General features: G+C 43.1%; 1 protein-coding gene across 2 annotated transcripts in view; it reads left to right on the top strand.

Moving 5' to 3' along the window:
* The window catches only part of LOC115130326 (protein disulfide-isomerase TMX3), a 58,919-nt gene extending 43,683 nt beyond the window's left edge, over nucleotides 1-15,236 (top strand). For both annotated transcript variants that reach the window (XM_029661352.2, XM_029661353.2), the window contains exons 13-16: nucleotides 338-394; nucleotides 7,346-7,475; nucleotides 8,679-8,747; nucleotides 12,837-15,236. In XM_029661352.2, the coding sequence (XP_029517212.1) occupies nucleotides 338-394; nucleotides 7,346-7,475; nucleotides 8,679-8,747; nucleotides 12,837-13,109 (529 nt within the window). In that variant the 3' untranslated portion in view covers nucleotides 13,110-15,236. The remainder of the gene's footprint in view (nucleotides 1-337; nucleotides 395-7,345; nucleotides 7,476-8,678; nucleotides 8,748-12,836) is intronic.
* Nucleotides 15,237-15,548: the final 312 nt, after the last annotated feature.

Raw genomic sequence — 15,548 nt, 5'->3', positions numbered from 1 at the left:
AATGAGATACAAATGGCATGCGCCAACACAGAGCAACACAATGAGATACGAATGGAATTCTTCCTTCCTCTGCCTTACCGTTTTTAGGTAACTCATCCGATACTTTTTTGAAATGGGAATTTGGGAATTTTGTGTTATTTTGCTATTACGTGCCGTTGGAGAGAGAAGGGAGTCCTTGGTTCAGTCTTCATAGGACACTTGTGTTATAACTCTTGTTAGGATAGCAATGCTTATATCCTTTCATTTTGTTGGTCTTATGATGAGTTGTTTGTTATAAATGAGCTTGTTTGTATGCATGTTGTCTCATTTTGTTGCTCGTCTTGTTCCATCTCCCCAGAGACTTCCAGTTTGGCCACATGGATGGAAACGACTACATCAACAGCCTCATTATGGGGTGAGCGTCTCCTCCTTTTTCTCCTCCATCTCTCAGGCTTCTTTACCTCCTCTTCTGTACTTCCTCTCCTCCTCTCCTCTACCACCCCTTTCTTCTACCACCACCTTCCTGTCTCTTCCTCCTCCCTTCTACTGCCTCCTCCTCTCTCCCCCCTACTCCCTTCCCAGGTTTCCTAGGCTACCGCAGTAACCTCACACTGTCAGACTCCATAAAACCGCAATTTAAAGTCTGCCTCCGCTATTAAAATGCACTCTGTTGGATCCGTCAATTACCCGGGACTGACCGTCATTTGCTTTTAGTGGGCTGGGAATTGCCAGAATTACCATGAGACATAGGTGTTGATACGATATGTATTGCGATTCTCTATGTATTGCGATTCGATACTGTGATTTTAGTGCGATTCGATGTTCCAAACATATTGCTTACCATATGTCTGCTGCAGAGGGACAAGAAAGAGCCATGAGAATGAGTTTTGATCAGTCAAGTGCTAAAAACAAAATGGCTCCCTATTTAAAAAGAAGATCGAGAACAAGCTATGAAGGAAAAATACTGCCGTTTTGGTGCAGGTATAGCCAACTAGCGCAATAATATTGCGACTTTGTCAAAACGATACAATACAGTGGGGCAAAAAAGTATTTAGTCAGCCACCAATTGTGCAAGTTCTCCCACTTAAAAAGATGAGGCCTGTAATTTTCATCATAGGTACACTTCAACTATGACAGACAAAATGAGAAAAAAATCCAGAAAATCACATTGTAGGATTTTTAATAATATATTGTAAAAAATAAAAAAAAAAAAAAATCCCGATAGTTACATATCTTTTTATTTTTTCCCCCATCACTAATGCTAGCTCCCATCCAGGTTTACCTTGTATAGATACCGCCGTGGAGATGGGGAGAATACACGAGTCCTATGAAGCTGGTGGATTAGAGTCTTATTGGGCCTGTGCTTTAATGGCTGTCGGAGGGAGAGCTGTGCTAATGATGCAGTAAGCCCCAGTATGGAGCTGCGTGACAGGGCTCGCTGCTGCGTGGTGTGGTGTCATGCTCTGAGAGGCCTGTGCTGCTGCTGTTCTGACACCACCACACTGTTAATTAGCCCGGACCGCCAAGCCTGGCAGGGCCAGCAGGATCACAGCGGGGCAGCGGGGGCACAGGACTGTGTGTGTGTGATGTATGCGTGCAACCATGCATACATACATAATACACGGAGTATACCAAACATTAGGAACACCTTCCTAATATTGAGCTGCATCCCCTTTGCCCTCAGAACAGCCTCAATTCATTGGGGTGCAGACTATACAAGGTATTAAAAGCTTTTCACAGGGATGCTGGCCCATGTTGACTCCAATGCTTGGAGTCAATCCAGCCAAGTTGGCTGGATGTCCTTTAGGTGCTGAACCATTCTTGATACACACAGAAAACGGTCAAAACACAGCAGTGTTGCAGTTCTTGACACAAAACGGTGGCACCTACTGCCATACCCAGTTCAAAGGCACTTACATATTTTTGTCTTGGCCATTCACCCTCTGAATGGCAGACATACACAATCCATGCCTCAACTGTCTCAAGGCTTAAAAATCCTTCTTTAACCTGTTTCCTCCCCCTTTATCTACACTGACTGAAGTGGTGACATCAATAAGGGATCATAGCTTTCGTTTGGATTCACCTGGTTTGTCTTTTTTAATATGAGCGTGACCAAAGCGTGTGTGTGGTTAGGGTTGTCATGATACCAGATTTTCCATGGCAAAAAAAGAAAACACGGAGCAGACTGAACTCGATGGTCCTTGAAAAAATGACTTTCTATAAAATATATATATTTTTTCAACATTATGACTGTTTTCCCCCAAAAACAAGTCTGCTTCATGTTTTGTTTCCTTAACACGGTATTTCGGATGAATTGCAATATTAGCATCATGACAACCCTAGTGTATGTGGGGGGGGGGGTTAAATACCTCAGAATGTTATTGTTTGTGTGAGGGAGATTACAGTAAACATGCTCTTTTAATCACACCAGGGGCTTACAGAGTGTGTTTGTGATGACAGCAAATGTGTTACTGTGAATATGTCTGTGATCGAAGTACACTGTGTGTCTGTGTGTAATGCTGACACTGTGATGGGGGATTATAATAGACATACATATTAAAATGTGTATAGGGTGGGTAGTGATTACACAATTGTTTGCATGCTTGTGTAATAATGTGCTTTCTGTGTGTGTGTGTGTGTGTCCTCTGTGATTCTTTTGGACGGCCCCGGACTGAGTTTGCCCAGGATTAATTGGCCTCCTTTGAGGAATAAAATCCCGGCCTGTCAATGGCCACTAATCCCGCTCCCTTAGGAAGGCCAGGGAAATAAATCTGATGGCCTTTTATCCTCCCCTCCTTCATCACACAGATTACTGGGCTCCTTCTCTGGCAGCGAGAAGCACCCAGTCATATCTGGCAGACACACACGTGCACACACACAGACATGTGCGCGCATGCAAGCACGCACACTCCCTAGTCCCATGTAATTTAACGTCTGAGGCTGGTTTTAGTGTTTCTGCCCGTCTGTTTGAGTATTGCATTGTGTTTGGGTGGAAACTGGAGGAGCCAGAGCCATGGCGACTCTCACACTCTCCGTAATGGCCGTTGCTATGACAGAGCCATTCTGCAATATGCATGCGCAAAGCAGGCAGAGTGAGAGTGGAAGTGCTGCTGAAAAGACCCAGCAGTCTGCTCTCTGAAAGGTGAATGGGCTAATCCATGTTGATTCAAAATGTCTGCCATCTGTTGGTTCTCGGCTGAATGTCAGATGGAGTACTCACGTAGGGTTTGTGGATGGGGGGGGGGGGGGGTTGTGTGTGCATGCACAGCTCCAGATCTCAGCCTAATGGTGGTGTAGTGGAGGGCTGTCTACAAAGCTAGTGTGTGTGCGCAGCTTGTGTGCCTAAGCTCAGCTGCGGTGTGCACAGTGATGCACAACCTGCTTTATCTCAGCTGGTCTGTGTAGTTGTGTGTTTGTTTGTGTATGTGTGTGCACGCACGCACGTGTACATTGTATCTATACGTGTGCCTTCTCTCAGTTGAGCTGTGCAGTTGTCTGATCTTCTGGGTTACACTGTGTCTGTGTGACACTGTATATGTCACCTCAGCTGTGTGGCCACACAGTGCTGGACTCCCTCTGTTTCAGTTGTCAGCTCTAATTTGTAAAGGTTCCTTTAACTGTGGCCCCATGATGCCGCCAGAGTCGCACACTGTTTGCATAAAGATCAAGATGACACTCCAAAAACTCTGCATCGCATTGCCTTTCATCCATACCAAATACCAATGCCCTCAGGAAAAGTCGAGCCGCATCGAAAAGAAAAGAACTGTGTATCCCATCTTGACTATAAAGCTTCTTTGTTATTTTTGTTTCTTGTGCTTTTTACACTATAATCTACTATTTAATTGGCATCATGGTTGATATGCGTTCAACACCATCGTGCCCACAAAGCTCATCACTAAGCTAAGGACCGTGGGACTAAACACCTCCCTCTGCAACAGGATCCTGCATTTCCTGGCGGGCCGACCCTAGGTGGTAAGGATAGGCAACAACACATCTGCCACACTGATCCTCAACACGGGGGCCCATCAGGGATGTGTGCTCAGTCCCCTCCTGTACTCCCTATTCACCCACTACTGGGTGGCCAAGCACGACTCTAACACCATCATTAAGTTTGTTGACGACATAACGGTGGTAGGCCTGACCACCGACAACAATGAGACAGCCTATAGGGAGGAGGTCAGAGACCTGGCAGTGTGGTGGAAGGACGACAACAACCTCTCCCTCAACACGAGCAAGACAAAGCAGATGATTGTGGACTACAGGAAAATGAGGGCAGTACACGCCCCCCATTCAGATCGACGGGGCTGTAGTGGAGCGGATCGAGAGCTTCAAATTCCTTGGTGTCCACATCACCAACACACTATCATGGTCCAAACACACCAAGAAAGTAGTGAAGAGGACACGACAATACCTTTTCCCCCTCAGGAGATTGAAAAGTTTTAGCATGGGTCCCCAGATTCTCAAAAAGTTCTACAGCTGCACCATCGAGAGCATCCTGACTGGTTGCATCACTGCCTGTTATGGCAACTGCTCTGCCTCAGACCGCAAGGCACTACAGAGGGTAGTACATCACTGGGGCCAAGCTTCCTGCCATCCAGGACCTATATACTAGGTGGTGTCAGAGGAAGGCTCAAAGAATTGTCAAAGACTCCAGTCACTGAAGTCATAGACTGTTTTCTCTACTACTGCACGGCAAGCGGTACCAGAGCGACAGGTCTAGGTCCAAAAGGCTCCTTAACAGCTTCTACCCCCAAAACATAAGACTGCTGAACAATTTGTTTTTACACTGCTGCTACTCGCTGTTTGTCTATCCATAGTCACTTTACCCATACCTACATGTACAAATTACCTTGACTAACCTGTACCCCCGCTCATTGACTCTGTACCCGTACCCCACCCCGTGTACATAGTCACATTATAGTTATTTTGTGTTACTTCTCGTATTAAATGTTTTACTTTAGTTAGTAATTATTTTCTTAACTCTATTTTCTTAAAACTGCATTGTTGCAAGTAAGCATTTCACGTTAAGGTCTACAGTCATGGCCAAAAGTTTTGAGAATGGCACAAATATACATTTTCACAAAGACTGCTTCCTCAATTTGTCTGATGGCAATTTCTATATACTCCAGAATGTTATGAAGAGTGATCAGATGAATGAAGTCCCTCTTTGCCATGTAAATGAACTGAATCCCCCAAAATCATTTCCACTGCATTTCAGCCCTGCCACAAAAGGACCAGCTTTCATCATGTCAGTGATTCTCTCAAGATTACCTTTAAAATGGTAAAAGATACATGTATGTTTGAGGAATTTTAATTATGAGATTTCTGTTGTTTGAATTTGGCGCTCTGTACTTTCACTGGCTGTTGTCATATCAATCCCGTTAACTTCTTAGGGCTGCAATCCTGTTAACACAGGTGTGAGTGTTGACGAGGACAAGGCTGGAGATCACTCTGTCATGCTGATTGAGTTCGAATAACAGACTGAAAGCTTCAAAAGGAGGGTGGTGCTTGGAATCATTGTTCTTCCTCTGTCAACCATGGTTGCCTGCAAGGAAACATGTGCCGTTGTGTTCTTGCTTTGCACAAAAAGGGCTTCACAGGCAAGGATATTGCTGCAAGTAAGATTGCACCTAAATCAACCATTTATCGGATCATCAAGAACTTCAAGAAGAGCGGTTCAATTGTTGTGAAGAAGGCTTCAGGGCACCCAAGAAAGTCCAGCAGGCGCCAGGACTGTCTCCTAAAGTTGATTCAGCTGCGGGATCGGGGCACCACCAGTACAGAGCTTGCTCAGGAATGGCAGCAGGCAGGTGTGAGTGCATCTGCATGCACAGTGAGGCGAAGACTTTTGGAGGATGGTGTCAAGAAGGGCAGCAAAGAAGCCACTTCTCTCCAGGAAAAATATCAGGGATAGACTAATATTCTGCAAAAGGTACAGGGATTGGACTGCTGAGGACTGGGGTAAAGTCATTTTCTCTGAGTCCCCTTTCCGATTGTTTGGGGCATCCGGAAAAAGGCTAGTCCGGAGAAGTCAAGGTGAGCGCTACCATCAGTCCTTTGTCATGCATCCTGAGACCATTCATTTGTGGGGTTGCTTCTCAGCCAAGGGAGTGGGCTCACTCACAATTTTTCCTAAGAACACAGCCATGAATAAAGAATGGTACCAACACATCCTCCGAGAGCATCTTCTCCCAACCATCCAGGAACAGTTTGGTGACGAACAATGCCTTTTCCAGCATGATGGCGCACCTTGCCATAAGGCAAAAGTGATAACTAAGTGGCTCGGGGAACAAAACATCAATATTTTTGGGTCCATAGCCAGGAAACTCCCCAGACCTTAATCCCATTGAGAACTTGTGGTCAATCCTCAAGAGGTGGGTGGACAAACAAAAACCCACAAATTCTGACAAACCCCAAGCATTGATTATACAAGAATGGGCTGCCATCAGTCAGAATGTGGCACAGAAGTTAATTGACAGCATGCCAGGGCGGATTGCAGAGGTCTTGAAAAAGAAGGGTCAACACGGCAAATATTGACTCTTTGCATCAACTTCATGTAATTGTCAATAAAAGCCTTTGACACTTATGAAATGCTTGTAATTATACTTCAGTATTCCATAGTAACATCTGACAAAAATATGTAAAGACACTGAAGCAGCAAACTTTGTGAAAATTAATATTTGTGTCATTCTCAACTTTTGGCCACGACTGTACACCTGTTGTATTTGGCGCATGTGACAAACAAAATGGGATTTGATTTGATAGAGGTAGTGAGTGTGCTTAAAATAGAGAGCGCTCACCCCTGACCTCCCACTGGCCAAAAGCCTCCTGCCTACGGTAGCCCTGTAATCACAGTCACCTGTTGTATTCGGCGCATGTAATAAGTGCGGCCCTGAGTTTTCTCAGGTCAGCTCACATGGTCAGAAAAACTCCTGGCCATATATAATATGGGTAGAGGGATATTCTGCAGTATAGAAAAATAGAAAACTTTTACATTCCAGTGTCTCGAAATAGGTGTTGGAGGTCAAATCTGGAAACCTAGGGGTCAAATTGGGACATGTGAGCATAGATGGCAGTGTACATCGCCGAGTCCGTGGTCTAGTGCTAATGCTCCAGGCTTAAAGGCATTAACTGCTCTCCTCACCATAGACTGGGGTTCAATCCCTGCTCCAACCCTCCAATCTATTTCTCCCACCTGCCTGTACCTCAATCCTTCCACTGCTAAAATGATTGCAGTCGAACGATTGCAATCATCCTTTATTGAGATTGACATTTTGCTGCATAGTTTATCTTCTGAATTGGTTATCTGCCATATCTCTGTGACCTTTTTTAGAGTGATAATCTCCTCTTTCTCTCTCCCCCACAGAGAGGTCTCGGTGCCGTCCATCATCATCCTCAACACGTCTAATGAGCAGTACTTCCTGCCCAGCGAGCCCGTGGAGACCCTGGAGCAGCTGGTTCACTTCATCAACAGTGTTCTAGACGGCTCCGCTCAGGTCCATAACTCCACTCTTCTCTGACTCCCCTCCGCCATTTTGGCTACAGCTGGTTTTCTTTTCCCTTCCCCTATTTATTTGACCATTCTAACTGCAACAAAAAGCTCAAATTGTTTGTGCAGCTGTCCAGGGTTTGTTTAGTCTTTATTTATCCAGGGAATTCCAATGAGACTGGATGGACACTTTGGCAATATCCTTTATTGAGATTGACATTTATGTTACATCGTTTTTCTTCTACGTAGCCTTTCTGCCATTACTCTGGCTCCTAAATATTTATTTACAGTGTCAGTATTTGGCATATAATATATTCCAGTATCAGTATTTGGCATTATAATATACTACACTCAATGATTTATATGTACACTAGATGACATATGGGGGGCCCTGTGTTGAAGCCACCATGCCTCCATCTTGGCACCCCTCCTACCTTGTAAAAAAAAAAAGCTATAGAAATGCATTTATACATTTTTCCCCTATTCATTCTATTAGAGACACCTTAATGCATACTTTTAAATTATATTATGTGAGCTAAACATACATATAAAAATGAAAATATGTTTTAATTCCTTAAAAGTATAATATTTAGAGATAACTTATATAACTATCCCCACTACAACAACCAAATACTTAAAGACATGTAATTTTGTCGTTGAAACATGTAATTTAAATACTATAGGATTCCATTAATTCCTATGGAGGACTGCTCCTACTGGGTTGTGCCAATATGGCCAACCGATGGCTTTAAAGCCTCTCAATGGCCAATAAATAGCATCAGCAATCGGGGGTTTCTATACATCATTGAATCCACTAAATGGCAGCTGGAAAAAGTGACATCCTTTCCCCCTCTTGTTTATTATAAAGTCACAGATTAATTCAACTGTAATCCAAACACACCGGAAGTCCTTCTCTTTCCCAGAGCGTTCAGTAGTTTTTTTTTTCGCCTGGCAAAACAAACCAAAACCCCACCAAGTAAACAGCAGTGGAGAGTAAGAACCCTGTTCTGTTCCCCAGGCTCGTGCCAGCCCAGCCAGCTCACCTCATGGCTGCTATGCTGTCAAAGACTCTAATGAGGAAGCGCTGGCAGGCTGATCTCTCTCTCTCTCTTTCTCTCACACACTCTCACTCTCTCTCTCTCACTCACATTCCAGTCTCCCCAGTGCTCCACTCTAACACCACATCCTCTGTCTGTGTGTTTCCCCTCAGGCCCAGGGAGGAGACGGCATGTTCCAGAGGGTCAAACGAGTGGCCTTCGATGCCAAGTCCACCATTATGGTGAGTGGCTGGGCACAATCAGCATTAGGCAAATAGCAGGGGGAAATGGGAAACAGGATGATTGAGGGAGGATAAATTAGCCATGTATGCAGCATAGGTTAAATGTAGGCTGTCGTGATGTCTCCATCAAAACAATTAAGAAAAAACAACATTTGGTTGCCGTTTTTAATTTGAATTATATTTCTCATGGTATTTTCTGAATAACAAGTAGAATATGGAGGGAAATAGCCCTCTGGTACAATATCCTGTGTAGCTAGCTACAGTATGTGTTAGTGATGCACCGATATGACATTTTTGGCCGATACCGATATCCAATATTTTCCTTGCCAAAAAACCTGATGCCGATAACCGATATTTACAATTTTAGCGGCCTTTTAAGCATTCTAGTACAGTTAAATAGTTAACACACACAAAACAAATGGACGCACATGGACACACAAAACCTATTTCTTTCACTTACTTGCTGTGCTGTTTCGTTGTTCAGTCGTTTCATTCTCAACCAGGATTTCTATGGGATTTCTATGGAACGCCGTTTGGGTATTTGCTATTTGACATCTGTTTCAGTAGCTATAGTTAGCTAGCTAACTATATACTTGGTGTCATCTAAAATAACCCTAATTCATAAGACAGCTCTTATTTGATTAATGGTGGGCGAACGCATCTATGTGAAGCTAGCCACAATAAGGATTAGCCACAATAGTGGACTTTGCGGTTAGCCTTCAAAATGAAAGTATGGCATATTCTACTATTTGTATTCATTTGCATTACTGTCAATGACGTGCTTTTATTTTTAAGGCAAACCACAAATTCCACTATTGTGACTAATCCTTCTTGTGGCTAGCTTCACAACACATAACCCGGTGTGGTCGAGCCTCACTAGCCAGATTATAACGTTAGCTTTGGGCAACAGGGTTAAGTTGCTGACTAGCTAGTTATTTTCATGAACTGAAGTTCAATTTCAATAGGCGAACAACAAGTGGCAAGCTAGCTAATACTTACTCACAAGGATTCCTAAATCATTGTTAAGAATAATGAAAATGGCTGCAGGTTCTTCTTGTCATTGTTTTCAGGCTGGTGGATTGATGCTAGCTAAGTACAAAGCTAAAGCTAGCTACCCCAGAAGATGCGGTCAAATAAATTATGCTTTATTACCGACGCGGTATTGTAAACACAGCGTTCGTGGCCGAGGTTGACTTTTTTGTACAGCGTTGACAGTGCTACTGTATCTTTTTTGACACGCAAAGACCAAAACGGCGTTCCATAGTATGTATGTGGTGACGTTAATAGCAGTGACGCTATTACTGTGTAACTCCGGTAGGGCAACATCTGAAAAATAGCGCACTTGGTAATGTGTACCGGTGCCAACATCACCCACGACAAAGAACGGTTGATTGTCAAGGGCAATGAATTCCATTATCTTGGCTTTAATGGATTTCACCTTTGATTTGTCTCGCTGAAATTTTGTTACTCTGTCAAATGACTGCTGACTTGTTGACTGCTCGATCCACACATCATACATTGTGGGCTAGTTTAGGAATGCTGTGTTGCACGTATAGCAACATTTTACGTGGCGTCATTATCAAATCAAATGTAATTTGTCACATACACATGGTTAGCAGATGTTAATGCGAGTGTAGCGAAATGCTTGCATTACGTCATGTACCTTTGTTATATAGATAGGTATGCACGTCAGCTTTGACATCGGTTAAACGAGACTTGGGCCAATACCAATGTTGGCATTTTTAGCTAATATCGGTCGATTCCGATATGTTCACTGATATATCGTGCATCCCTAGTATGTGTCTTAAGGCCCACTATTATTCCCCTGATAGTTACCAGTATGACAAGGAGATGACTCGTCAATAGAAGAGGAGTGGTGTATTGAAAAAGGAAGTTGCAACCGTGACAGAGAGAAAAGATGACAGAAAGAGAGGGAAAGGAATGAGGAAGGATAGAAAATAAATCTTTCTTTGAACTGTTGGAGCTGTTCTTATAGTACAATTAGACACTACACTACCACTTTCACACTCCATCCCCAGGTGACAGCACCAACTGGGTCAGGTGTTGTGCTCTGCCAGGAAGTTTTGTTAAGTGTTGATTGTGCACAGGTGTGGGTAATCAGTCAGTGTGGCAGCTTGCATAGCCGTGAGGCTGCTGCAGTTTGAGGGCCATTTGGGCCTTTGGTTTGAATCGTTATTTTTTGGGCATGCCTTTTTGTAGTTTCCTTTTTTGTGTTTATTTTTTTTTTGTCACTAATTTGAACATCCATAACTTGTTTGAGCTGGCCGACAAAGGAGTCGAGACTGAGCTAGCCCTGGACCCAAGTAAGGTTGCTGTCTCCTGGGCAGATGCATACATCACGGTCCGCACACATAAAATCAGGTTATAGCTAGGCCTAGCACCCCTAGACTTAGCGAGTGTAGTAAAGTCAGTAGGCTAGCTAGTTGGTTTTGTAACAGGGAGGACTAGTGATTATTTGGCTGACTGTGTGATATGAATGAAAATGGGATGTAGTAGCGTAATGCTATTCAGAAAGTAGACTATACCTGAACCAAGAATAAACCTTAAAGGTGCCCTGAAATAGAAAATAAAATTATAGATTAGATTTAGAAAAATGCTAATATGGCAGGAAATATAAATTGATGGAAAATGGTCACCGAGGGGGGGAAAGAAAATCATTGCTTTTTTTTGCCTAAAATTACCATTTTGAAATGTTGTATAGAAGTTTCACAGTTGTTGTTTTTTGTGTGAAGTTCAAGCATGCCTCACTAAAATCTGTAATGGGAAAGAAGGATGTCGTTATTTTTTTCAGTCTGAATGTCATTATTTTTTATTGTGAAGCACTCAGTTGTTTCTTTTGAGTAGTGCCCCTGCTAGCCTTGGTCACTCACAGTGAACAAGATGAGCAAGCAGCCATCAACTTGCCCTCGGAGTGCACACAAACACACATCACTGCAAGGAAGCAACGGTCCGCATTAGACCCAATGACTCATGATGCTGCGTGAGTTAGCATAGCACATCCATCTTTAGCATTACACACGCCTGGCAATTACCATCCCTCTTCTTCCCCTGGCGTTGTCGGCAGGATTTCTCTTCCTTTCCTTCCTGGATGACAGCAGCCTTTGACCGAATGTCTTGCCTCTCGGCACATTGTCTCCCCTGCTACCCGCTCTATTAAGGCCCAATGATTCACTGCCACTCATCCATATTTTAGAGGAAGACATTGTGTGTCACTGGAGTAGTGCTATGAGCTCATCTGTGCCCATAGGTGAGGCTAATTTAGGTTGGTTTATAAGGGAATGCTGAGCAAAGAGGGCAAATTATACAGTCATATTTGAGGTTCCTGGGGTTGTGTGTGTGACTGTGAGGGCCGTTTAGCTTGGTTTAGAAGGGAAAACTGAGCCAGGCAAGCGTAAAAAGTGCATGTTAGGTAATGATATGTTTGGCATTGAATATGTGTTTATGTTTTGGGCTTATAGAGGGCATTGTTAGGATCTAATTATCAGAGTAAAAAACTCAACGGATGCTATGAAAGCTTAACCAAGTTTAATTCTTCCCAGAGGATCAATACAGCTGCATTAGACAAAACATGTTTCCACCACAAGTATATATACTCCAATTTAGGCACTTCTCCAATCCTTACATCTTTTATGGTTCGACAGGAAGACGAAGTGATGGGGTAATAAACCGTCCCTTCTCCCTTAAGGTGATCTGACCTGACCTCAAACCCCTTGATGTCTAACCCAAAGATCTCCACTTATAGCAATCATGTGACTGCCTCCCGGTTACCCAGCACATTCCAAAGCCATCTGGCTCCTACAGATAACAATTAACTTCTGATGAAAACAACAGTATCACCCCTCAGATACCATAGTCTTACTTCTGATATGTCATGTCTCTAGGATAGCAATTTTCCAAGTTTAACCCAGAATCCAACAGCATATATATATTTTACTCTTTCCACTGTTCCACCCTACCTTCTGTCCACCACTGCCAAACCTCTCTCATTCTCTCTCTATCAATCTCTCCATCTCTGCCAATCGCTCAATCTCTTCTTCTTTTCGCCCGATCACCCCTCCCTCCTCTCAGTCTGTGTTTCGCAGCTCCCCAGTGCTGGGCTGTTTCCTGTTTGGTCTGCCACTGGGCGTGATCAGCCTGATGTGCTATGGCATCTGCACAGCCGAGTCGGACGATGGCCAGGAGGACATGGAGCTCATGAAGAGGGACGACGAGGAGGAGGACGACGACGAGGAGGACGAGCCTCGGCAGGCCCCCGGGGAGCTGGAGGGCCCCGAGGAGGACGGAGAGAATGAGGAAGAGGAGGAGCAGGAAAAGAACCCGGACGACAAGAAAGCAGATTAATGCCAAGGGTAGTGGAGGCGGAGAAACAGGCCTAGTGACATACATGGAACTCGGACACATATCAACAATGTGTTGTTTTATATATTTTTCATCTTTATCATCCTTTCCCCCCCCCCCCCCCGCCCTACTGTTTTCTTTTCGCAGACTGTTTTTTTATTGCTATTGAATCTTATTAGTCAGCCGCTAGGCAACGCACTAAAAAAATCATGTCCTTTATTAAATTAGCCTTTTGGAAATGGAATTACAAAGATTAGTCATTGATAAGTGTTGCAGAGAAGAAAGGAAGGAAATAAGCCACATTTTAGCTAAATGTATTATTATCATTTCTTAAACAACCACTACACAGGGTCATTCCATACTTTGAATCAGGTAGCATTTGTGTATAAAAAAAAAAATAAGTGACCCATTTTTCCTGTGTCCAATGGCACTGAAATATTTGATATTGATTTATACACTTTGTTCTGTTGGAATTTAGAATTCCCAAATCAAAGCTTTTGATTACTACTCCCCCCGCTGAATGTTGCAATTCACCCATAGTTGACTGCAGAGGAAGTGCCCATGAAGGAAAATTTGCCATAAAATGAATACTCATGCTTTTCAAATGGAATCTCACGTTTGTAACTCCAGACACTTTTTCATAGAACAGTGTACAACAGTGGAGATGATGCAAACAATCACATAGAGCCCACAATCTGGATAATGTAAGGTTGAAGGGATGTCTGGCTTATTTACCCTGCTGTAGTTTTAAATAGACACACTGTACAGTAAGTTGTTTTTTCTCTATTTTAGATGGCCAATGGTTCATGTAATGGGAGACAGGCTTAATGACATCAATATGGGTTTGTGCATCTGAAATGGCACCCTATTCCCTATATAGTGCACTACTTTTGACCAGCTTGGCCAAAAGTAGTGCACTATATAGGGAATAGGGTGCCATTTCAGATGCAAACATGGAATGGTTATACACTTGAAGACAATGGCTGATCAGATTCAAAATGGTGGCTCTTTGCTCTCCTCTGAAAGATCTTCACCACCTGTTGTCCATCACTAGTTCTGGTAGGCTACGTTTCTGGGAAGGAAATGGTATCAGATTGCATAGAAATGCACTGAGATTACAATACAATTCAGTGTGAGTTTACTCAATGCACTGACAAAATCCTGTTGGGAGTTTTTACAGTACTTAATGACAGTACATTGCAATAAAAGGGTCATGTGGCGTTTAAAGGGGTACACTGTTTATATTCTTAGTCCTACATAAGCATTGCATGACAAACAATGTATATGATATGACCTACGGTTGATGAACAATGCCAGATCAACTACTACAACGGTTTATCTTATGGATACATGGCATACTGATGTTAATGAAATGTTAGATCAAGGTCATATAAGTATTACGAAAAACATGATCTCCAGCCCTCTCGTTAAGTTACCCAGTGAAACTATTATATTACATAACAATTGTTACGTTTCTGTTCAACTTTTTTCTTTAGCGGATTTCATAGACGTGTTGATAGTTTAGAAACAAAACCGACACGTGCGCGACTCTAGGGCGAAACAGATTGTGTTAGATTGATGACAAAATGTTATATTTTTACTCTCCAATGTTTATCGAAAACAATACATTTGCACATTGAGCACTTATCTCAAATAGATCGTTACAGTTGTTAGTTGGCTAGCAAATTTGAGCCATATTAGCATAGACATGACTTCAGTCTAAGCACCTCAAAAACAAGACATGGTATCAAGAACAAGATAAAACTAGCTACCTACGATTCCCCACATGGTAGCTTCTTGTCATTGTTGCTAGCTATCTGGCCATCCAGAATCACAACACACTGCCCCATTGAAGCGCGCGCATCGTTTTCGTGACGTCAGCTAAAACATCTATTGTGCTTGTGTCTAGCGTTTAGTTGACAAAATTAGGCACCCGAACCCAAGTACTAATCTTGGTTTTCAGAAGACAACTGTGAAACTGCACTATGGAAACCAACATGCCCTTGCCTTGCATTCTGGTCATTGTAGTTGCCTACCATTCTCTGCCAAACTTTGCTCATTGGGTTTGAATTGAGATTGTCACACTTTATTACTGGTTTGAAATAAAGATTGTCCTCTTTTTCTTGTTGACTTGACGCCTGTTTGTTCTTCACTGAAACACTGTTACGTTTACTTCAGAGGAGGCTGGTGGGGGAACCATAGGAGGACGGGCTCATTGTAATGGCTGGAATGGAATAAATGGAACAGTCAAACGTGGTTTCCAAATGTTTGATGTGTTTGATAACTTTCCATTCCAGCTATTACAATGAGCCTGCCCTCCTACACATGCAATACTCTCCCTCCATCTCCCTCTCATTCAATCTCCCTATATATTTTTTATATCCTCCTTCCACACTTATTTTCCCTGCTCTTTGCTATTATAATGTAATTCTAGGTAGACAC

This window comes from Oncorhynchus nerka, linkage group LG6 (genome assembly GCF_034236695.1).
Source record: "Oncorhynchus nerka isolate Pitt River linkage group LG6, Oner_Uvic_2.0, whole genome shotgun sequence".
Lineage (NCBI taxonomy): Eukaryota > Metazoa > Chordata > Actinopteri > Salmoniformes > Salmonidae > Oncorhynchus > Oncorhynchus nerka.
The sequence above is the reverse complement of the archived record's forward strand: the minus strand, read 5'-3'. Positions and strand labels throughout refer to the sequence as shown.